The sequence below is a fragment of the Mytilus edulis genome, chromosome 1, assembly GCF_963676685.1.
Source record: "Mytilus edulis chromosome 1, xbMytEdul2.2, whole genome shotgun sequence".
NCBI lineage: Eukaryota > Metazoa > Mollusca > Bivalvia > Mytilida > Mytilidae > Mytilus > Mytilus edulis.
The window spans coordinates 81,725,079-81,751,863 of NC_092344.1; the positions used below are offsets into that span (position 1 = coordinate 81,725,079).

General features: G+C 31.6%; 1 protein-coding gene across 1 annotated transcript; it reads left to right on the forward strand.

The window, feature by feature from the left end:
- The first annotated feature begins 12,502 nt into the window (after positions 1 to 12,502).
- On the forward strand, positions 12,503 to 13,519 carry LOC139486489 (uncharacterized). Its single transcript, XM_071271425.1, has one exon. It carries the CDS (start codon positions 12,503 to 12,505, stop codon positions 13,517 to 13,519), a length of 1,017 nt encoding a protein of 338 aa, XP_071127526.1.
- Positions 13,520 to 26,785: the final 13,266 nt, after the last annotated feature.

A 26,785-nucleotide genomic window follows, 5' to 3' on the forward strand; every position in this document is an offset into this window, starting at 1 on the left:
CACCCTTTTCACTTTTGAAAATCAAATCTATGGAAGATACTGATTACATACATATGCACATGTACAACACAAACAGTTACGTTAATGTATTAGAAATCCAGGAATAGGAGATGATAAAACATTTTGTGGCTCATTTTTAATTTTATTTTTTAACTGTGGAGTGCTACCTAAGGAAATAGAAACCGAATATGGAAATAGAAACCGAATAAGGAAACAGAAATCGAATAAGGAAATGGAAATCGAATAAGCAAATGAAAATCCAATAAGGAAATAGAAACCGAATAAGGAAATAGAAACCGAAAAAGGAAATGAATATTGAAAAAGGAAAAAGAAACCGAATAAGGAAATGAAAATCGAATCAGGAAATGGAAATCGAATAAGGAAATAGACACCGAATAAGGAAATGAAAATCGAATATGGAAAAAGAAACCGAATAAGGAAACGAAAAAAAAAATTTGAAAAACTTTTTGAGGAAAAAAATATTTGAGGAAAAAAATTTTGAAGGAAAAAAAAAATTCAGTTTGGACTTGTAATATTTTTCAAAATTTGAATATCGAAAAAGGAAATCGAATAAGGAAATGAAAATCCAATAAGGAAATGAAAACTGAATAAGGAAATAGAAACCGAATAAGGAAAAGAAACCGAATAAGGAAATGAAAATCCAATAAAGAAATGAAAATCCAATAAGGAAATGGAAACTGAATAAGGAAATAGAAACCGAATAAGGAAATCGAAACCGAAAAAGGAAATGAAGATTGAAAAAGGAAAAAGAAACCGAATTAGGAAATGGAAATCGAATAAGGAAATGGAAATCGAATAAGGAAACGAAAATCCAATAAGGAAATAGAAACCCAATAAGGAAATAGAAACCCAATAAGGAAATAGAAACCGAATAAGGAAATGGAAATCGAATAAGGAAATGGAAATCGAATAAGGAAATGAAAATCCAATTAGGAAATAGAAACCGAATAAGGAAATAGAAACTGAAAAAGGAAATAAACATTGAAAAAGGAAAAAGAAACCGAATAAGGAAATGAAAATCGAATAAGGAAATGGAAATCGAATAAGTAAATAGAAACTGTATAAGGAAATGAAAACCGAATAAGGAAAAAGAAACCGAATAAGGAAACGAAAAAAAAATTTGAAAAACTTTTTGAGGAAAAAAGAATTTGAGGAAAAAAAATTTTGAGGAAAAAAAATTTGAGAAAAAAAAAATTGAGGAAAAAAAAATTTTGAGGAAAAAAAAATTTGAGGAAAAAAAAAAATTTGAGGAAAAAAAAATTTGAGGAAAAAAAAATTCTGAGGAAAAAAATTTTTGAAGGAAAACAAATTTTTAGTTTGGACTTGTAATATTTTTCAAAATTTGAATATCGAAAAAGGAAAAAGGAAAAAGGAACCAACTTGTGTCTGGTCTTAAAACAAACTACACGGACAATACTCGCGGAGATGCTTCAACTTCGTACTTTATTTGGCCTTTTTAACGTTTTTGAATTCGAGCGTCACTGATGAGTCTTTTGTAGACGAAACGTGCGTCTAGAGTAAATACAAAACTTAATCCTGGTATCTATGGTGAGTTTATTTTCTTTGTATGGTCTATTCTAATGTTTATTTATCAAATAAAAGAATAAAAATGTGCTATATAATTATGACAATTGATGAACTGAATAACTGCAACAGCCAGTCTAAACTTGTTGTCATCATAAATTCTTTGATATAGTACAACATTATGAACAGTACTTGTAATTTCGATTTTTGAAAGATAAAAAAAAGTAACATTGACCGAAGGAAGTGAGTAAGCATTACATATAACCGTTCTACAGTTAATACGGACAATATTTTCAGGAGTACCATAATTTGATACACGCGATAGCTATTATTTTGGAATAGAAAAATACATTTTAAATATCGCTAAGGAGGGCAAAGATATAACGGCAATTATATACAAACTATATACTTTGTCGCACCGATTGTTACCGAATTTGTGAGAATGAAATTGTTTTTTTTTAATGGAAATAAAATACATGTACCACTTTATAAGCTGACAAAACAAATCTGACAAATATATTCCCACATCTAATTCGCAATACTTGCACTATTGATAATCTTAAAAAGTTATTAGTGTTACCTAAAATTTGGAAAAAGGTATATATCAAGCTTTAAATATAGATTTTTATAGAAGAAGTGCGTATTGGCACCATTACATTATGGATAAACAATTCTTTAAATTAATAATTTTCAAAGGTGCGCTATACATTAAAGGCGTTTTTATTTTAGATGACAGAATTGTGACCTTTATTCATCCTTTTTAAAAGCGTCTCTGGCGATAAAGATGTAAGATAAAGTGAAAAATACACACCGGACGTATTAATATGTAATTCGATAAATCTTGTATTGTTACCTAACGTTTTCTTGAGATGAAAAGATCTCGTAATACAATTCGACACATCTCCAAACATTTCCTGACGAAAATGACACTAACGACCACACTTGAGACGTTGGAAAACCTTTTTTCAATTACATATTGATAAAAGTAATTCATAGTTAACTATGAGAAATCGAGCACATTGGATATGAAGGTTGCACATGAACAGAACAATGCATGGTTCACATCTAGAGCAGAACAGATTTTTGACATTGATAAAATTCTAAGTTTAAATTTTATGATGTTGTCGAGATCGTAGATAAAAAATAAATTGTTCGACGACTTAACTTAAAGTCTTTCAGCCCTTTTACTGTTTTTCCTAGTAAAAAAAATTAATCAAAGTATATTTCGTACTTATTAAGTTATTTATTGCACTAAAATTTATACTTACTATCACGTAGTAAACATACTTATAAAGAGAGAAAAAAAACAAAAAAACAAACTAAAACAAGACAAATGAAATGAAAGAATGACAGTATTATAAAAGTGAACCATTAATTATCAACTTCATTCTGAAAATCATGAAATATGAAATAGGCAAATGCATCATGTTGGAAACTCCCCTTTCCCCCATTGTTTTCACAGTAAACGTATTGCAAACAGTAAGCTCCTTTTACTCCCTGAAGTCGTACTGGCATGTTTTACGTGATCCATGTTTCTGATTTACTTTTAGTTGTCAGTGTCGATTGTCTTTTGATTGAATTATGTGTCTTATCTGTACTAGGATTTGTCTTTTGTTCATTTATTATCCTACTTTATGACTATAGTCTAAGTGTATTTTTTTATTTGTAAATGTCTGGTTTCGCAATTTTGCATGTCCACCGATGTCCAGACATTAAGCGAAAAAATATTTAAAGAAGATATGATGCTACTGAACACAGAAAAATGTTTCGTTTCTTCATGAAGAATTGAACTTTAACATTAAACAATATAAACCTGGCTCTCTTTTTTGTGTTTTGTCATATGGCCTCTTACATTGAAAGATTAAACTTGCATTAAGTCGTGTCCAGAAGAAAATAAAGGGAAATGGAGGAAACGTGTACGGGACTTAATCGCACACATAGTCAAAGCATAAAAAACTACAATTTATAAATGTTCAGGGTTTTAATTCCTGTTCATCTTGATAGTCGCTGGAGAGTCTTCAACAATTAAAGAATCATTAATACCATAAAATAAGGCCAATATGGTCCCTAGTGTCAAGGTATAATACTACACTTTCACTATACTTTAATTCAGTCATAAAGATTTTTGCTTTATTCTACATATTGGTCTTCTGATGTTGTCCCCTTAAACCTAAAAGTCTTAAATTGCAATGAATTTATCTATATTGTCGAAAAATATAGCTATAAATTAATTGCTTTTCAGAGTAAGAAAGAGTCAGGGAAGAGCTCAAAAGCACGATTTTGCGTATTTTTTCAGAGCTTCTGGGGGCCGACCGCCAGACCCCTCGCCATTTTTTTTTTGCCTCGCTCTCGTTTCGCTCGTCTAATATATTTTGCCTCACCTTTAAAAGAGGCTAGTAAATAACGGCCTTGCTTGGATTTAGTACTGACAAACTTGAAGCATTAACACTGAATGAAATAAATTTTAATCCGATTAAAATCAACTTATTTACAAATGGGGTTTTGTTTGAACTAAAATTTTCGAAGACCATAAGTAAATGAATATTTCGTTTTTCAATGTATTGTGCTAACTAGTTCAATTTCCCATATTTTCCTGTGCGAACTAAGATTTGTATGTACAATAATCATACGCTATCAAAAATAGGTAATTTTTTAAATCATTCTGTTCATTATGTGTATGAGGTGTGCTGTGGTAGTTATATTGCTGAGTCTTTAAGTATTCTTAATGGTAAACTGAAATGTTGACAGAAAAAATGTATATATTCATGAATACCATGCAGATGCTTGGGGTCAAAGGTCAAACATATAAATAAAAACTTTGGTCCTATTATATTTCTACCACCTATATATATATCTCAAAAGATTTACAAGAACACAACGAACGACTTAAAAAAGTTTTAGATAGAGTAAGAGAAAACAATCTAAAATTGAGTACTGAGAAATGTGAATTCAGAAGAAATCAAATATCGTATGTTGGACACTTACTTACATCTGAAGGAGTGAAACCTGATCAAGAAAAAGTTAGAGCTGTAGAAGCTATGAATCCGCCTGAAAACAAAAGCGAGTTGTTAACGTTTCTAGGATTTATAAACTATCTTACCAAGTTCATACCGAATATGTCAGAAGTTAGCGCACCACTAAGGCAACTTCTTCTGCATGGCATTGAAACGAGCAACAACAAACAAGCTTCCAAAAGCTGAAACATATGGCCACGAAATCGCCAGTACTTAAATACTTTGATCCAAAATTACCATTAACTCTTTCAGTTGATGCAAGTCAAAAGGGATTGGGTGCAGTGATTCTTCAAGAAGGAAAACCGATTGCGTACGCGTCGAGAGCTATGACAATAAGTCAGCAGAGATATGCACAAATAGAAAAGGAAACACTAGCAATAGTGTATGGTTGTGAAAAGTTCCACCAATATATTTTTGGACGAAAGGTACTTGTTGAAACAGACCACAAGCCGTTACAAGCGATATTTAAAAAGCCGCTATACCAAACTCCGCCAAGATTGCAACGTCTACTTTTGTCATTACAAAAGTACGATCTCAATGTACAATACAAGCAATGAAAACTAATGTTTCTAGCAGATCACTTGAGTCGAAATTACCTGCAGGAAACCAAAGAAGACTTGGTTCCTGATTTAACAGTTAACGAATTAACTTTATTAGCGTATTTGCCAATCTCACAACAGATGTATGATAGATTTCAAAAGTCAACAGCCGAAGATTTTGAACTCAAAGAATTAACAAAAACAGTTATCGAAGGATGGCCGCTAGACAAGTCAGAATTAGTAAAGATTATGACTCCTTACTGGACATTCCGAGATGATATTTCATGTGTAGATGGACTACTTTTCAAGTCACACAAACTCTGGGCTCTTAAAAGCAATATTTCCTTGCAAAGATATAGCAAATGTGCATGTCGACCAAATACGTATGATCACCGACTTCTAGATTTGTGTAAAAAAATGAATATATATGTAAGACTCTAAAGTCCGATGTGGACGCTAAAAGCCTGAAGTGCGATGGTCACGCTAAAGTGCGATGGTATACGCTAAAGTGCGATGCCTCCATACGCTAAAGACCGATGGTCCGCGAAAGTATAGACGTAAGAAATGTAGTTGGATTATGACGTTACAGTCGTTTATACATACTAAAAATGAACACGCCGGAAGATAAATTACAAATATTTGATTAACAACTTTAAACTAATTTGAAATGTCAACAATGACTTAATTAACTTAAACCTAATCGTACTTTGTCGTCTGTGGCAAATGTTTTCTTTTCTCTCGGTAGCTCGAAGAAAAACTTGTATTATGCAGTCGACCATTTTACTTTTTAGATACAAAATGGTCATTCGCATAAACCTCCTGTTTTCTTTTTTTTTTAAGTGAACAGATGCATTAAAATAATTGTTTATATTGCAGTTTACTTTACGATTCCCTTCAAATATTGTAACTTTTATTGAAAATCAGCATCCCTCGAACCTTATCCCATTGGTCCGTCGCACTTTAGCTTGATATACCTCCGTCATTTAGCAAACAAACAACCATCGCACTTTAGCGTAAGACACCATCGTACTTTAGCGTACAGATAGACCATCGCACTTTAGCGTGACTATCGTACTTTAGAGTACCATCGCACTTTAGATTCCTACATATATATTGCAAATTCAAGAAAAGGTAATGACAAAACAGTAGGAAAAATAACTTGTAATTACGTTAGTGTTGTTGATTATCTAATACTTAGTTCTGATCTTTTTCAAATGACAGAGAATTTCGAAGTAGAAGAATTTAATCCTATCCTATCAGATGTCCACTGTAACCTTAAGTTTACTCTGGAATTACAACCACATACTAATATCAACAATGTGAAAACCGTCGAGAAACAAGTTATAAAATGGAATAATAATAAACAAGATAAATTTGTCAAATTTGTTATTGGAAAAAAAGTCTGAAGGAATACGGGACATAACAACTATTCTTGATAAATTAGGTAGCAATACACAGTTAGGAAAAAAAGTTAAAACTGACACTCATAATTTTTAAACACCCTCTTTCCCCTCCTGTCTAACAAAGAAGGCTTTATATGTGTGATATGCATGTATATACTTATAGAAAGAGAATCTTCCATAGATTTTATTTCTAATGGTCATAAGGGTTATATATAATCCCTTTTGGGTGTAACCATGGCAACAATCTGCATTTCATAGATACAAAATATAGCAAAAAAGGGGGGTGAACATGTCACAAAAGTCTCCAAAACTTGGTCTAAAGGAAAATTTCAATCAATTACAGTGATATCTTTCCAGAATCCATAAGTTTATATCTATCAAGTGGTCAAAAAAAAAAATCATATGCATTTCTGCTCGTGTTTCCATAAAATTGAATTGAAAAGATCGAGCGCAAAATCTTTGTTGATAAACACTACAATAATATATGGACCTATGGACGGTACGGATAGGAAAATACGGACTGTCAATCATATAAATGGCCTATAAAACATGTTAAAAACAATCTAAATGTTCATATAAACCCACTAAGAAGGCTATATTATTCTTCAATTATCTAAAAATCAATTTTATTGTACAAAACTTTCATATTTAAAATGGGCCATAATGCGAAACTAAACTTCTAACTGTGTATTGCATTAATCGATCGAAATGATACTGTACAACAAACCGATATTGATACGGCAATGAATAAAATTTGTGAAATATTTAACAGCTCTTCCATCTCAGTGTTTGGAACAAAATGTAAAAACCAGAAATATGCAAAGCACAATGAAAAACCATGGTGTAAAAGAGGATGCAAAGGCAAAAGAAATTTATTTCATCAGGCTAGACAAAGATACGGGAACTTAAAGAGTAAAGAAAATAAAAAAGCTTTAAAAGAAGCAAGTATATCTTATAAAAAGAACTAAATCGGAGTTATATTGATTTACAATTGAATACCGCAAAAGATCTTAGAAAACTGGCTAAATCTGACCTAAAACGGCTATGGCAAAAATTAAATAGTATAAATACAAACAAATCAAATAAAACTGATGCAGTTAAAATTGAAGACTTATATGGACATTTTAAACGTCTAAGCCAAAATGAAGTCATTGAAGACAACTCAGACATAGATTTAACAAAGGTACCACCAGAGAACATTAACAGAATTTTAAATTCTCCAATCACAGAAGAAGAAATTTTGAATGTCGTCAAAAAACTTAAAAACAATACGGCTTCCGGATATGATGGTATTGTGAATGAACATATTAAACAAACGGTTAAGGAAATGTTGACCATCTATCACAAGTTATTCAACATTGTTTTAAATACTGGGAAGGCACCAGATTCATGGACAATGGGAATTATTCAACCTATCTTCAAGAATAGAGGCAATATATATGATCCTAGCTCGTACAGACCAATACCATAAGTGTCATGTCTTGGGAAAACTTTCACATCCATCTTAAATGAAAGACTTGGGGAACTGTCAACTGAGATCAATCTGATTTCCGAGGTTCTAACAGGTTTCAGAAAAGGTTATAGTACATTGGATAACATATTTGTATTATATTCATTAATATCAATTTATCAAGCACTTGGAAAAAAAATCTTTTGCACTTTTGTTGATTTTTCGAGAGCCTTTGATACAATCTCTCATACATCTTAATGGATAAAATGACAAATGGCGAATATTTCCGGGAAAATTTGTAAGGTAATATATAGTAGGTATAGTGATGTTAAATCTTGCGTAAGGAATGGGAACGAAGAAGACAGGGAGAAAACTTATCCCCCTTTTATTTACTGTTTATCTAAACGATCTGGAGTCTTTCTTTGCTGAGAATGATGTTCAGAACTTGCAAGTTATCGAAAATATTTTAAACTTTTCTTTCTTTTGTACGCCGACGACACTATAATTATATCTGAAACGGCCGAATCAATGCAACACGCCTTAAATGTTTTTGAAAGATACTGTGTCCGATGGAAGTTAAACGTTAATTTATCGAAGACAAAGTTTGTTGTGTTCTGCAATCGGAAATCAAGAACATTACCAAAGTTTCAAATATTTAACCAGTCTATTGAAATTCAAGATTCTTATCTATATCTAGGACTAACCTTCAATTACAATGGTTCATTTGCAACAGCGAAGAAACGTCTTAGCGAACAAGCACAGAAAGTTCTTTTTAGTCTCTATACAAAGATACGTAATCTCTCAATACCTGTCGACTTACAATTTTCATTCAACAATGGCATAGTCAAATTGACAACTCATGCAGAGGAGAATTTTATGGACTTTTAAAAAAAATCTTTGGCTTAGAAACTTTTCTTTTAAAATTAACACCATTCGAACGTAAATATATTTCTAAATTAAGATGCTGCAATGTTAAAATTCCAGTAGAGCTGGGAAGATGGTATAACATTCCAAAAGAAGAGAGGACATGTAATTTGTGTTTAACTGCAATTGGCAATGAATACCATTATTTATTTGAGTGCAATTCTTTATTAGTAAAAAAATATTTGAAATAAGCATATTCCAGAGTACTATGTGAAATATCCAAGTGAAGCAAAAATGAAAGGACTACTGTCATTGACTAATATTAACGCACTTAAAAATGTGTCTTTATTCTTTTCAAAGTTAAATAAAATATTATAATACAAAGTAAAGTAATTTTCTAAATATTTCATTTCTAAGTTGTTTTATTTATTTCTTTAATTGTATGTGATTGTGTTTTGTAATTTACCTCTTGTTACACATGTCAATGTGACGGAGTGTTTTTGAAATAAAACATATTGTATTGTATTACTTATATTAGAAAATCATGTTTACCTTTTTCTATATTTACATTTTGCAATACTTTATGATTTCTGTTTTCCAATAATTAATAAAAAGGAATGTAATTTAAAAAAGTGATAGCAATATGCTTCAGAAAAGCATTTGCTATATATATATATATATTATTGTGTGTTACCTTCCATCTAAACAATATTGTTTTTGTATTTAATATACTTTGTAAATTTTCCATCGATCTATCTTGAAATTATTTTTGTTCTAGATAGTATTTATACTAAAACAAATAAAGCTATACATTTATTTCAAATGCAATTTTGATAAAGTGGTCATACGTTCAACTATATATTTATACCAATCTGTTTTACAATTTTGTTTAACCAATTTATTTTATAATAACTTATTTTACTAAAACGAAATGTCTTTTTAATTACCACTTATTGACAAATATTATCGTTTTGAATTGCCTCTTCTTCTGGTGGTATTCTCTGATCTAAGACATTGTACCATCATTTTAAATTGCGTTTTAGGAATGTTAACCGAGAAATCCAGTTGGAGTTATTTTCTATTTCTTTGCAAAATTTAATCTTATGAAGTTTCCCATTTTTATCTATATCTTATTCTATTCATTTTTATTTTATATATAAATGTTATTACCGTTAATTCAATTTTTAATCATAGACTTTTGTATATCGTTGATATTATTTTTTTTGAATGAATGAATGACTTTATCCTCATAAACTAGTACATAGCTACAGAGAAAATAACAGTTCATATACATGTATAATACATATTTTGTTTCGCATGTGTGAAAATAAATAACAATATAAAAGTATTACAATTCCTCTAACCAGGAGGACAGACTTTCAATGATATGTATCGTATAAATCTACATATTTTTTTCTAGTTCTACAACATTTTCAGATGAGAATACATTTTTAAATTTAATAATATTAGCATTTTTGTTACAATAATGTGGTAAATATTTGTCTCTTAAAATGTTAAAAAAAAATGCATGACATACTGTAGTGAAATTCATCGCCAATATCGTTAGAGCTACAGAGATGACAAGACCTTTCCGATTTCGGAATAGTTTGCCACCTTACCGTCTCCAATGGCAAACGATGATTTCCGCATCTAAATTTACACAGAGTATATAAAAAAGTTAAAAGGCAAAATCGATAAATACTTTTTAAATTAATTCAGTCTTGAAAATTCTATAACATAAACCTTTTGAAGATTGGTGTAAATCTGCACACCACTCTTGTCGAAATTGGTCTTTAAACTTTTGCTCAATACTTAATGTTATCCATTTTTTGTTACAATAATCTTGGCAACGCCATACATTTGACATGCCACATTCATCAAAAAGTTTCTTAATACATAAAATCCATTAATTTCCAATACCATAATTGTTACAATTAATGTATAGTAATTTATATAGTATACAGGATAATTTATCTTCATTTGTATTATCAAGAAGACGACACCAAAAGTTGACCATTCGTAGTTTTGCATATAAAAAAATGGTGTATCTCCCAAGTTTTCCGTAAATCATAAAATTTGGAGTCGAGTTTTTAACTTTTAAAATGTGCTTACAGAATTTCAAATGTACTCGCTCAAGTACATAAAATTTTTCGTATCCCCAAATTTCAGTCCCGTATAGAAGAATGGGTACAACAGCTATATCAAACATTTCTAGTTGGCATTCAATCGATAAGTGATTCAATCTGCCCTTCTTAATAACACTATAGATAGCCTTAGTTGCTTAAGGTAGCACAATACAAAGATTTTTCATCCCCAATCAGATATCTTTAAACTGATGTAATTCATTTCATCCTTCTTTAAATTTTATAAATGAGGTACCAAAAGAAAGAAGAAGGATTAATCTTTCAAATTGTGATAATTTCATTATGACATAATTATAACATAATTAATTGTTATGTAATTAGTTGCCATTCTGTGATGTCCATACTTGAATGAATTTAGCTTCTTTGTTCTTCATAGCATTCTAAAAAAAAATATAGATTCTTGCACAACACAGTTTGACCTCCAAAACTGTGTCTCAGATTTTTCCTATTGTATTTCATTCTCTCATAAATCTTTAATGAAGTTTGCAACATCAATTAATTAGAGACCACTAAATTCAATTGGGTATAAAATTTGTTCTATTGATGTTTTCGAAAATCTGAGACACAGTTTTGGAGGTCAAGCTATGTTGTACAAGAATCTATAAAATATTTTGGGATGCTATGAAGAACAAAGACGCTAAATTCATTCAAGTGTGGACATCACAATATAGCGACTAATTACATAATAATTAATTATGTAATAATTATGTCATAAAGAAATTATCACAATTTGAAAGATTAATCTTTCTTCTTTCTTTTGGTACCTCATTTATAAAATATAAAGAAGGATGAAATGAATAACATCAGTTTACAGTTGTCTGATTGGGAGTGAAAAAATCTTTGTATTGTGCTACCTTAATCTTGTAAATATTTTTTAGTTTCGAAAAAAGATGCATTTTTAGAGAAAATAACACCAAGGTATTTACACCACTGGGTCGATACCCCTGCTCTTGGACGTTTCGTCCCGAGGATATCACCAGCCCAGTAGTCAACACTTCGTTGTTGAGATGAATATCAAGAATGCGGTCATTTTTTTTATTTTTAAATTTCCTGTTTACAAACTTTGAATTTTTTTCGAAAAATTAAGGATTAACTTATCCAAGGCATAGAACCTTAGCCGTATTTGGCACAACTTTTTAAATTTCGGATCCGCAATGCTCTTCAACTTTCTACTTGTTTGCCTTTATAATCACGTGATTAGAAAGAAAATGAAGTGTTGTTACTCTCTCAACAAAAATATGGATTTCGGTTAGTTATACAGGAGATTTTGGAGTAAGATTTCAACAACTGTAAATATTATACTTTTTGAACTTATTGTCTAAATTTCGGAGATCTTGAACCCATATTAGAAGTTTTTGATAACAACGAAACTATTATTTTCACTGAGACCTGTCCTGTATACCCTGGGGGATAAACAGTGTATATATTGAAAACTGTTCATTAAACATTGAATGAAAGTGGACTTTGGACTATAGTAAAATCAGCTGTTTTATAGTAAATTTGACCTATTCACCTATAAGAACAACCAATCATATCAAAAAGAATGTCGATGAGCGATACGTCGAGGTTGATTAAAGAGAGCCGAAGAATAGTTGACGCTTCCAATGATGTAAATCTGAACTCCGGCACATTGCTTAACATGATTTTGGAAATAGGTACGGGTATCAACTCTACAATGAGACGAATGGAAACAAGTATGGAGAAGCGCCTTGATGATTTGAAACAAGATTTCTTAACGGTGTCAGCTAGGGTTAGAACATTAGAAAACCAGGCGAGCGATTTCAACAAAAAGCTGTCAGACTGCGAGACTAGCTGCCAAGGTGTTAGCAATCTTTTCGATCAGGTATCTGGACAAGTAAAAACTAACATACGTAATATAAACAATCATGATACGAGAATTAAGAAACTTGAAGACAACACCATCGTCCGACCGGGTGTTCCATCAGTCATCAATTCAAAGGAAATTGAGTCCTTAAAGTCAGCCATTCTTGACTTGCAATGCAGGTCAATGAAAAACAATCTGATCTTTACGGGATTGCATAGAGTTCCGGGTGAAGATACGGAAGAGCTTTTGCGATCATTTCTATACGATGAGCTGAAGATCGACTACAGGATCGAATTCGGCAATGTCCATCGATTCCGAACAAAGGGGGACAACAGAAGAGCACCGATAGTTGCAAGATTCCTATATCACCGTGATCTTGAATATGTTTTAGCAAATGCTACCAGACTAAAAGGTAGACCATACGGAATACGGGAGCAATTTCCTCATGAAATTGAACAAAAGCGGAAGGAACTGTATCCGGTATTAAAACAGGCCAAACAGCAAAATAGACAAGCCTCTCTTGTGCGTGATAGGCTATACATAGACAACCAGCTCTACATTCCTAACACGGTACTAGAGGACACTAGAACGGAGCATACTGGCTCTTCATCAACAAACCATGACACGAGCCCAAAAGGTTCTTATTCTAGTGATACCCCTCCTAGCAAAAGACAGCGACAGGGACCGTCTCCTGGCCCACCGCACACAGATGATTCACCAAATTCTGGCAGATAGGGGAATGGTGCAAGAGGACAACCTCAAAAGAAATCGAAAAATTATAAAACTGTGAATAAGAAATATACAATTAACAATGATAGTTTAAATATTTGTTTCTTAAATGTTTGTGGACTTAAGAAAAGACTATTGTCTCCCGATTTGATTGACATTTTGCTTGAACATGATATCTGTATTTTTGTTGAAACGATGTTAACTGATTTAGATAATTTAAACTTACCAGACGATTATATTTATGTCACAAAAAATAGAAAAAAATTTAAAAAAGCATCAGGTGGAATAGTTGTTATTTATAGAAAGAGTTTAGAAAAAGAGTTGAATTTCTATAATACTGAGAGTCAATTTGTTTCATGGTTTAAACTTTCGAAATCAATTTTGTCACTTAATTCAGATGTAATTTTTGGTTGTGTTTATGTACCACCTGAAAACTCTAAGTATTCTACTATAGAAGCTTTTGAAGAATTGGAAAATGAATTGAATATCCTTACAAACACTGAAAATTTTTATATTGCCCTAGTTGGCGATTTTAACTCAAAAACTGGGTCTTTACCCGATTATATTATACCTGATGAGTCAGTTGTTAGTATGTTTGATTTAGATTGTGATGCTGATATATTAGATTATTTGTATGATTATGAGAATCTGACTCGAAACAAAATCACCTTACAAAGAGTGTCTCAGTGTACATGTCGACCTAATAAGTATGGTCATAGACTGTTAGAGTTGTGCAGAAAAAAATAATTTATATATTGCAAATTCAAGAGTTGGATCAGATAAAGATATTGGGGAGAAAACATGTAACGATTCAAGTGTTGTTGATTATTTAATTATTTCATCAATGCTCTTCCCGTTGATTGTTTATTTTGAAATTGCTGACTTTATACCGTTATATTCTGATTGTCATTCTTTTATAAATTTTAGACTTCAGGCCACATTTAGTAAATCAGATTCAATTGTTATCAACAATAGAAATGATAAAACTTTTGTCAGGTGGAAAAGTGAACAGAAATCTGAATACGTTGATCGAATTCACAATGATCCCAAAGGTATTTTGACCACTGTTATGAATAAACTGGACAAATTGTCCGTAAATAATGATGCAACTCAAAATGATATAAACAATATAGTTTTAGATATCAGCAAAAATTTTAAAGATGCGGCAGCAGAAACGTTTGGGAAAGTAAATAAACATAAACATTTTTACAAACATGAAAATTCAAAACCTTGGTTTAATAGAAAATGCTCGATGAGTAGAAAAAAATTTCATAAAGCTCGAAAGAGATATAGTTTTTTGAAAAATGCTGAAAACAGAAGTAAAATGAGACAAGCTAGTAAAGAACATAAAATAACATTAAATCAATCTTTTGCAAACTATCAACAGAGAGCTGCTGATGAGTTGCGTAACATCTCTAAAAAGGATACAAAAGCTCTATGGAAAATCCTTAATAATCTAAATGATAGTAAAAAAAAAGATAACAATGACGATATATCTCTAAAAGCATTGTATGATCATTTTAAAATATTAAATGAAACTGTTGAGACAGAAAATGATTTCGAACAAGATTTGGAATTTGATACTCTACCAGACGATGTTGGGTTATTTTTAAACTGCCCAGTATCAGAAGATGAAATTAAAAAAGTTGTTTCAAACTTAAAAAATGGCAAAGCTTCAGGTAGTGATGAAATTTTAAATGAGTATATAAAGAATACAATTGACGATTTAATGCCAATTTATGTTAAGCTATTCAATTTGATTTTAGATACTGGAATTGTTCCAGACAGTTGGTCTAATGGAATCATGATTACTATATTTAAAAATAAAGGATCAAGATCTGATCCCGAAATGTACAGAGGAATCACTTTGAATTCATGCTTTAGTAAAACTTTTTCTGCCATGTTGAATTACAGGTTAAATAATTATGCAGATCACGTAGACCTGATTTCAAAGGCACAAGCAGGTTTTCGTAGAGGATTCTCTACTGTTGACAATATATTTGTATTGTATTCTTTAATTACTATATATTTTTCATTTGGTAAGAAGCTATTTTGCACTTTTATAGACTTTAAAAGCGCCTTTGACACTGTATGGAGGTCAGGATTGTGGCAAAAAATGCAAAAATCAAACATTAAAGGTAAATTATTTAATGTGATCTATAATATGTATCAAAATATAAAAACATGTGTCAAGAAAGGAAATGAATTTTCCGAATTTTTTATATCTCATACAGGAGTAAAACAAGGTGAATGATTTAGAAAGTTATTTTGTGGAAAATAATATAGAAAGTCTAAATAAGATTTCAAAGCTGTGCTTGGAATCATTAGAAATGTATGTTAAATTGTTTATTATACTGTACGCAGATGATACTGCGCTATTGTCTGAAAGTGCAGAAGGATTACAAAAAACCCTTGTATGTTTTGAAGAATATTGTAAAAAATGGAAGCTAAAGATTAACACAAGCAAAACCAAAGCAGTGATTTTTAGTAAAAGGAAAGTAAAAAGAAATCAGAATTTTATGATATATGGTGAAAAAATTGAAATAGTTGATTCCTACTGCTACCTTGGTGTACTTTTCAATTACAACGGTAGCTTTTGTACAGCACGAAAAAAACTTCTTGTTCAAGCACAGAAGTCTTTGTATGCTCTATACCGAAAAATAAAAAATATATGTATTCCCGTCGATTTGCAGCTAAAACTTTTTGACTCATTGGTTAGTCCTGTTTTATTATATGCTTCAGAGGTATGGGGATTTGAAAATAAAGAAAGCATTGAGAAAATACACCTTCAATTTTGCAAAAACATTTTGAAATTAAGAAGCAGTACACCAAATTATATGGTGTATGGGGAACTCGGAAGATTCCCTTTGGAAACCATTATTAAACGTAAAATGGTGTTGTTTTGGAATAACTTGGTATCGGAAAATAACAAGTTATCTTCCATTATGTATAAATTAATGCTCAAATTACATTTTCAAAACCCCACAAAATTTAAATGGATTACGTACGTTAAATCCATATTTGATGAAAATGGAATTAGTTTTATTTGGCAAAATCAACTTCCATTGGATAAACTGGGATTAAAGAACATTATTTCACAAAAACTGAATGATCAATTCATCCAACATTGGTTTTCACAAATGAATAACTCTTCAAGAGGTGCATTTTATTCATTTTATAAAGAGGAATTTCGTTTGGAAACCTATTTGATAAAGTTGAAGCTGTGTGACAGGATTTATATGGCAAAACTCAGATGTTCAAATTTAAAAATTCCTGTAGAAACGGGAAGATGGTCCGGAATTCCAAAAAATGCACGAATTTGTCATCTTTGTGGAAATGGAATAGGGGATGAATTTCATTATCTTTTTAAATGTCAAAAACAGGAAATAAAACTGCTTAGAAATAAATATATTCCACAATATTATACTGCAAATCCAACGGAGTACAAATTGAAACAGCTTTTAACATTTTGTCATGTAGAACTTTACAAAAACTTAGCAATATTTTTAAAAATTCTTACACGATACTTGTGATTTATGTTGGTTTTTAGTTGAAAGTTATGGTAGTTTGTAAATTGACATTTGCTATATTCTCTCATGTATGTAGCATTATTATGTTTAGTGTGAATGTATAGAGTATAAACATGTGTATACGTGTATATGTGATGTCCTCTTGTACACCTATGTGTCTGAGGTTTATTAATAAAGTATTGTCTATTGTCTATAAATATTTTGATATGAGCGTCACTGATGAGTCTTATGTAACGAAACGCGCGTCTGACGTACTAAATTATAATCCTGGATCATTTGATTACTATTTATAATGTTTAATTATCTATCTATTTTTTCATTTTCAATACAAAATTTCAAATTATTGGATATTCTTCCTCTTGTAAAAACCATCACTTTGGTTTTGCTAACATTGATTCTTAATTTCCAATTATGACAATACTGTGAAAAAATATTTAAAAGTTATTGTAAATCTGAACTTGATTCAGCAAGTAAAATAGTATCATCAGCATATAATAATACAAACAGTTTTAGATATATATTTAGTTCATTTTCCATATCTAATGTTAAAGATTGTACACCACTTGTTAACATTTTCTAAATACTGCTGTAAATTATTCAAATATAAAGAAAATAACAGAGGAGAAAGATTTCCCCTTGTCTGACACCGATTTCACTAGCAAACATGTCAGATAAATTATTATCATGTACAATACGTGTTTTAACATCATCATACATATTTTGAACAACTCTAAGAAACTTTCCTTTTTCATTATTCAAAAGGAGTTTATATAGTAAAGAATTACGGTGTACAAAATCAAATGCCTTTTCTAAATCTACAGCTTTCTTCTTTTTTAAAACTGAGAAGTCAAAAAGTGCATATAAAGAAAAAATATGATCTGTTGTAGAGTAACTATGTCGAAAGCTGGCTTGATTTTCATTTAATATAGTCAATTCATCAACAAAAAAACCCAACCTGTCGTTAAGAATAGATGTAAAACTTATAATTAATTATACGGAAAAGATTATCTATCAAAATTCACGTAGAAAAAATCCAGTGTATATGCTGGGATTCGAACTCAAGACCTTTAGCATATCAAGCCACGACACATACCACTACACCAGGACGACTGGATACGAAATAACAGTAATTTAACATACTTAAAGGAAGCAAGTTCTTTTTATAAGTGGGGCGAGTTGGCTGACCTTTATTCAGTGGGGTTTAAACCTTTTTCGTTAATAAGTGAGTTGTCAGACTGATTGTTGAATTTGATTTTACACTTTTTCAAAAGTGGGACGAGCCGATAAACAAGAGTGGTGCGATTTTTTTTTAAAGTGGTGATAAAGTGTGAGCCTATTGGCGAGTGGGACGAGTTGACATTGTTTGATATCTATTCATCGTGTTCGGGGGTCATAAAAAATATAAAGGGTTAACATCATATAGTAATAAATAAAGTATATAATAATGGTTGTGTGGCGTTCTAAACTAGATTTTATGAATTGTAAATGGCTTTTCGTCTAATATAAAACAGCTGGGATGTAAAATAGTTATCACACTCGGACTTTGTGTGTCAGTGTTATATCACACTCTGGCCTCCGGCCATCGGGGTGATCTTACACTGACACACCGCGTCCTTGTGGGATAACTTTTAATTAGGTCTTTCCACCTTTCCGTGGAAAGACCTATTGCTTTTGTTCTGATTATTATTATTTTTCTTCTTCCGCCTAATTTTTTTTCTTGCGTAGTTTTGTTGTTTCGTAAGATGTCGCTTATATATTTGGAATCAAATCAATATATCAAATAGTTTATACGCTTTAAAAACTGACAACCGCGTAACCAAATACTTTTCGTTGTAAGAGTTATCTCCCCAAACACTGTTTTTCTTGTGGCCACTACTCCTTTGTAACCGTAATAGATAACGACAAATTTATTTTACCAAATTGCTCGTTACATCTTCAGGATTAGGATATTCATTTGGACCGAAGCTATACGGAGACTCCATATGAGAGTTATCCCCTTTTTTATTTGAATTAAGTGATATGCATTTCTTACTGGTAAACCATAATGCCCGCGTCACACTGTCCCGATTTTTACGCCGATGGCAACACGATTATGGAAATTTTCAAAATCGGGACTGATCGTATCCAGATCGGGCTATTCGTAGTGTCATCTTTAACCATCGTAGAACCATCGGCCACTTTTTCTAGCCTTCGGGGACAACTTCGGGAAGGGTTCTAAATTTTTTAACATGTTAAAAAATCCCCGAAGGTGCGTCCGATGTTTATGGTTCGTATTGAGTTCGTATCACCATCCTCACCATCGTAATGTCACCGGGAATGCATCTTTGAACATCGTATTGCATTCGTGTTTCCATCGTTTCCTTCGGGCAGTTTTGACATTACGATGTCTACACGAATGAATCACGAAGCTAACCGAAGGTCTTACGATGGCAACACGACTTCGTGAAGACCTCGTAATCCCGTCGTGATGCCATCGAATAAAAGTACGAAGGTGACAAGATGGAACTACGACGGCAATAAATCCAGCTAAATGTAAGTTAATTTTCGCGCTTAAATTCATTTAAAATGCCATGCTCGATATGCACTGGTCAGTCTAATACGACAGTTAAGAAAGACGTTCACAAAACATGGACCTCATATCATATGATTCTATGAGAACAAGAAAGGCGACAGCGTTGTTTCTATTAATTCAAATGGAACAAAAAGAGCAGGTATTACAGGCTCAGGATTTACTTTTACAAATAAAATATTATTTTTTGTCAATTTTTCATATCAAATAACATAATAAAAATCATAAACGCGCCTCGTATACCAACACTGCAGGTACACGTATAGGGAAACCAACTTTTTCTTCATTATTCTGATTTTTTATGTATCGTCTGAGTTGTTGTCCCACGAATGTTTACTCCATAAACATTTTGTTTTCTATATGTCATATTTTGCCGCATTTGTTGCTTTCCCCACATCCTTCCTTTTGTCTATATTATTATGATATTCTCCTGGAAAGAGCTCTTTTTGAATAAAAGGGATCAACGAACCCATTACCTTACCTTTAAGATAGATCAGTAAACATGGGCATAATTATGGGTGGTTATTCAGACTAGTGCACACATTTTACAGTTCAAACAAGGCAATGCCGAGCGTGGCATCCCCTCGTATGTAACATATTGGGGACAAATATGGACACTATATTTGTATATACACATGCAGAAAATGGTAAATTGAATACGGTGCATTACGTTTGCGCGCATTACCATTACATTTGCGCGCAAAAATCATTACGTTTGCGCGCAGCTTTTGATTACAATTGCGCGCATTTTTTTGACAGGTAAACTCAGGTAAAATACAGGCAATAATACTTATTTGATTATAATTTGGTCAATTATTAACAAGTATAAGTTCTCATTCCGTTAGTGTTAGTCCCCAGCTCACCAACGATGAGGTTAAAGTGGGATTTCGAGAAAGATAAGTCCGTTTTATTATGCACAAGCACTAAATTCTAGAAAAATATAAAGATAAAAAATTTTAAATGCTAAAACATACCTAATCGTAAAGGTTAACGTATTAAACGTAGTGCGCCCATTGAATATGCATATTTGATACATAAACTATTTTTCTAGAAATCAACCAAAACATTCAGTAACTGGAAATACCTTTAATATTGTCTTTAGAACCAGCAGATAAAAAAATGGGCAACCAATTCCTGTGTATTATGCTATTTCAAGGAGAAAAAACAAGTCCATCTGCATGACCTTGACCTTTGGCCTTGGTCAAAATGTCAGATCATTACAAGGAGGAATAATATACCAAATGTGGTTAAAATCTTTTGAAGCATATTGGTTTTAGAGTGTCCACAAGGGTGATATTGCCTTGTATTACAACTGCCACTGTCACCTCGACCTTTGAACTTTGAAGTCAATAGCGCTTAAGATATTCTTAACGAGTAACACCATACCAAGTTTTGAGCATTTTGGGTCTAGAGTGTCAATAACAATTTTATATACACGCAACTTACATGTAGTAGGCGAGGGGATAATAAACTAAGTTTTATAAGAATTAGACAAAAAGATCGATTTCCCGCCATGCATGGCAGACTTGTACAGAAACGATATGTTGTCGAAATTCTGTTCGTATCTTTTAGACATCGTATGGCCATCGCGCCATCATCGTAGTCCATCGTGTAGCCTTCGTAATCCATCGTGTAGCCTTCGTGATCCACCGTGAAGGCTGCGGCTGAGATATGAAGCTTAAATACCCGTCTTCGGTTAACCTTCGTATGTCCATCTTTTGCTATCGTATATAATTTCGGCACCATCGTATAGACTTCGTTATTCATCGTACTTTCTTCGGTCACTTTTTGGTATTTTAACGAGATCGGGACCAACTTCGTACGAACTTACAATTTTCGCATTCGGGTGTCCATCGTATATAAAAATCGGGACAGTGTGACGCGGGCATAAGTGATTGGCTTATTTTACTTATTTTCAAAAACCGTATAACATATCGAGAAATTGTTGCGACATGTCATAGCACTTAAATTTTGATTTCGAGGTTAAACCGGGTCTCTTACTCACAAACTTAACATAAAAGTTCTTCGGACTTTTATTCAGTCTGTGAGTTAATCGCCCCGGTTTACACATCAATAACCTCTAGAACAAATGTGTTTAATCCTATAACATCATAAAGCCATAGGAATTGAAATTTAAACTGAATTGCAATGTTTTAATATCAAAATATGTTGTAATTAGAACATACTCACCCCTTCTCGTCCAATGAAAAGTCATTTTTTTGCCCTCTAATTTTCATAGTACATGGTTTTCCATGCACTATGAAATGCTATACATGAATAACTTTTCATTGTCAGTTAATTATGAAAGTGAACTCTTAATAGCTGCATTATTGAAGTGTACAATCCCCTAAGGCATTTTCCTTGGGAAAATAGCCTACTGATTATAGAGGAAAGAGCAAAGATTAAAATAAAAACATTTTGAATTTTGCAAAATTTCATGCATTTTCTAATGGTACACATATATATAATACACAACATTTTTTTTGGTAAGAATAAATAAAATGACATTTATTTAATTTATATACCTTACATTTGAGGGATGTATTTTCTTTTTCTTTCGAAAAAACAAAACAATACCAGACTGATGATATATAAAGCAAGGGATTGTTTTCAGAGAAACACAATACATTTAAATTTATCAATAAAAAGTAAGCATTTAATGTTGAATGGTCTGAATTCAAATATTCATACAGAGAGTTTTATATTTATAAAAAAAAAAAAATTCAAAAAGGGGATTTATATAACATTGTGTTGCTTTTTAAAATAAAGAAAATCTAAAGATATATAAGAATTAGATTTTATCTGAAGCAGAAGAAAAACAATTTATCCTTCACAAACTATGTCGGTGCTATTTCATTTCATCCATTGAAATGAGCATTACCTATGTTTTATATTTAGTTCATTATAAAAAGTGAACTCTTATTTATGTTTGAATATATTACAATGGGAAAGGATTGTTTTGTAAGGTCACTCGAAAGTGTGAATATGTTCTAAATTGGTCAGACAATACTTGGTCATGTTTTATGAAGATTTAAGCCCTCGGCTTCGCCTTGGGATTAAATCTTCATAAAACATGACCAATTATTGTCGAACCTATAAGTGGTGGAAAGACCTTCAACTGTTCTCTGAACAATTGGTTTTTAATATAATTTTGGTATCACATTACCAATAAGCCAGGCTTCCGGCAATATACCCGTATCAATTTTGTGTATATATCAATCATACTGTCTAGAGATGAAGCAATGTATTCATTAATGATTTGATCTGCCCCAGGCGATTTATTATTATTCGCCTTTTTAAAGGGGCACTAGCTACGAGATATATAAAAATGAAAGTGAAATAGTGAAATAACAATTCGCTTTTTGCAGCCAAACAGGTTCAATTTTGTCAAATTACGCTAAGAAACATTGATTATTAGTAATTCACTTGCAAGTGAATGAGTCGATCTCTTTAAATCCGTATTCATGTGAACTCCAATTTAACCCCTAGCTAGAGATTGACAACGCATGCATTGTACGTGTACTGGTTATTTAAAGAAAAAGAATGTCAACAATGAAAGTGAAACTACGGTAAATCGTTTGATTACTAATTCGATGCACATAAAATCATTCTTATGCGATTAAAAGCAATGAGAAACATCTATTTTTAATCTATAAAATAATATCAAACAGACCTATAAAAATCCAATTGCACGTGTTGGTTTAATCTATTCATATCTTTATTTATGTTTACATCGCTTATATGGTCATCTGAGGTCAAATCGATAGTAAATTAGATGGCGTCTGGACTAAAATACACGCAAAACGAACCTATATATTATCTACCCCATGCTCTGTAAACTGTTTATTTTAGACTTTTGATAGTTTGGATAAATGTTTTACATTGTTATAAATCAAATATGAGAATTTGAGTCAAATCGGTGACCATGAATTTGACAGCTAGTGCGCCTTTAATTTACAGCTTTTAAAATTTTTTCTCGTGTTATAACACAATTAAGTCACTGGGGTAAAGCTGATGACCGTAACTGCATTCACGGTCATCCCAAGATGTCGGATGAAAAATTAGGTCAGTTTCTGTATTGTCTGTTAAAGTGTTTCTAAATCATTTTCTTTACAAATCATACATTGAAACGATGTAAATTTATAAAAGAATCACTCGAAAATCACTAATTACCTCCGAGAAATGTGCATGAAACGGGAAATTCGATTTGAAAAAATCGTTAAGATGACCGTAAATCATAATCAAAATATTTTCAAGATGACCGTAACATAAAACAAGGATGACCGTGATTGGTAAAAAGATGACCGTAACTTGTAAAGGATGACCGTAATTTGTAAAGACTGACTGTAATTTATATAGGACGACCGTAACTTTTATAGGATGACCATCAATTCTAAGAAATATCCGTATTGTATTCAAAGCTTTTTTGTTGAGTTTGTCAAACTCAATAGGGTCTCGGTTAGCGTATATAAATATGTTTCATAAATTTCTTTTTTTAAACTATAATATAATTGGCCATGCATATTTAGGATTTATAACAATGATAGTAAATTGCATATTTCTCGTAAACAATGAAATATTTATTGATATCGACGTTAAAATTTTAACACAAATTGACAGCGATACGACGAAAATTTGAAGAAACATGAATGTGTCCCTAATACACGGATGCCTCATCTACACTATCATTTTCTATGTTTAGTGGACTATGAAAATGGGATAAAACTGTAATTTGGCATTAGAATTAAAAAGATCATACCATAGGGAAAATGTGTACTAAGTTTCAATTTTATTTATCTTGAAGCTGGACAAACGGACAAACAAACAGACGAACGGACGAACGTACGCACAGACCAGAAAAACATAATGCCAATAAATGGAGCATTAAAAACATTAATAATACATACGAATATTTGGTAATCGAGCCCATGTGTATGGTTCCAGAGGAAGCAGACTAAAATCTTAATTTGTCTTGATATATGCAAGCGGAAACACTTTTGAAATAGAACAAAAGAATCGAAGCTCTGTGTTTATCGAGAAAGCGATAAATGTTAACTGTAATGTTTGATATAATAACAAAATTTTAAAAAGTTAATAGAAACAAATAAAACGACAATTTTCTTTATTTTAAAAACACCATTTGCATAAGTTTTCAATGTATCTATTACATAGTAATGCAAAACAATAAGATATCAAGTCGACGACTTGGTTCTTATCGGGGCCTTTTATAGCTGACTATGCGGTATAGGCTTTGCTCATTGTTGAAGGCCTTACGGTTACCTATAGTTGTTAATGTTTGTGTCATTTTGGTCTTTTCTGGATAGTTGTCTCATTGACAATAATACCACATCTTCTTTTTTATATATAGTATCTATAAGTTGGATGTAGAAAATGCATAACCTCCTATTTTTTTTTTATCACGGACGGAGAACATATTAATCTTTTAGTTCAGAAATTTTCCTGTCTGCCCTTCCATTATGTGAATCAAGAAAAAAATCCCCAAAACAGGTAACGATTGTATCGAAAAGAGAAAAATCGAGTGCACCTTTTTATGTTAGGGCATGTTTGGGGTGTATATTTTGTCTTTAAAACGTACAAAGCAAGAGTATTTTATATAGCATCTCGCTTCAGATTCTATCATTATTATATATCAAAGCTACAGGTTGATTTTATAACGTAAAAAAATGACAGTACGTAAAGATGAAATATATGGGTCAAGTGAAATACCTATCTAATGAATCACAAAAACAGAGTAGGTGTGTTCGAATAGCTATTTTTTCTAAAAGTACTTGACGACAGTCTTTTAATTTGGATGATGAAAATGAATATCTTCGAAAAAATATGATTTTCTTGTGTGTGATAACTAGGGTTTATAATCTTCAGCCACTGAAAATGATCTAAAATGTTTAGTCTGCCCTTCCAAGAAATATTTAATTAGAATTTTTTAAATGCTTAATTATTTTCAAAAATTCAATCTGACATCCGAACAGACAATATTTTTGAATATTTGAAAGTTGAATCAATGCAGACAAGATCATTAACTAATGCTCATTAGCTAAGTAGATACATTTGTCTTTTTAAATATAACTGACATATAACCTTCACTAGTTTATTCGAATGATATTTTCAAAATATTTCTGTTATTTTATTTGCACGACAAAATTAAAGACGATATAATATCAATGGGTGTACATGCAATTTTTTGGCATTTTTAAAAATGTGTATTTATTATATGTCATTAAAAGGAATCCCAGAAACAAACAAAAAATCTTTTGTCGAGCGGTTGAAGGCGGTGCACCGCTTTTTTTCATTATGCTTGTAAGGTGTCATTTTATCGCGTTTTTGTAGCATGTTTTCCCTTCCTGTTCATTTGCATGTCTTTTGGCAAATTCATTTTAAAAATTAAACCCTCTACTGTAAAAAAGATACATATGGTAATCTTTGCATTTGAAGCACTTCCTATTTTCTTCTACCTATAGGATAAAACTCTCATATTAATATGTGTATACCAACACGATTAATCATTTGATACAAAAAGATAGTTATATAAATACGGATATTTCTTAGAATTGAGGGTCACCCTTTAAAAGTTACGGTCATCATTTACAAATTACGGTCATCTTAAAAGCAGTTACGGTCAGCCTTGTTATGAATCGCTGATTCTGTTACGGTCATCTCGATTATGATTTACGGTCATCTTGGCGATTTTTTCAAATCGAATTTCCCGTTTCATGCACATTTCTCAGAAGTAATTAGTGATTTCCGAGTGATTCTTTTATAAATTTACATCGTTTCAATGTATGATTTATAAAGAAAATGATATAGAAACACTTTAACAGACAATACAAAAACTGACCTAATTTTTCATCCGACATCTTGGGATGACCGTGAATGCAGTTACGGTCATCAGCTTTACCCCAGTGTAAGTGTGTCATCGTGACAAGATGAGCGCACGTCATTTTTAAAAATAAATTCATCTTCAAACTTGTTCTTATTTAAATCTTTAAAAAAAATCAAATAATGTTCTAATAGATATATTGCTTTTTTTTTCTGTGACGTCCCTTATTAAATAATTTCCAAATTCTTTTGGATTTTTATTTTTCATTTTTTTCATGTTGTCACTCATATCTGCATTTAATTTCTTAATATTTCCATCCATCAATTTCTTATAAT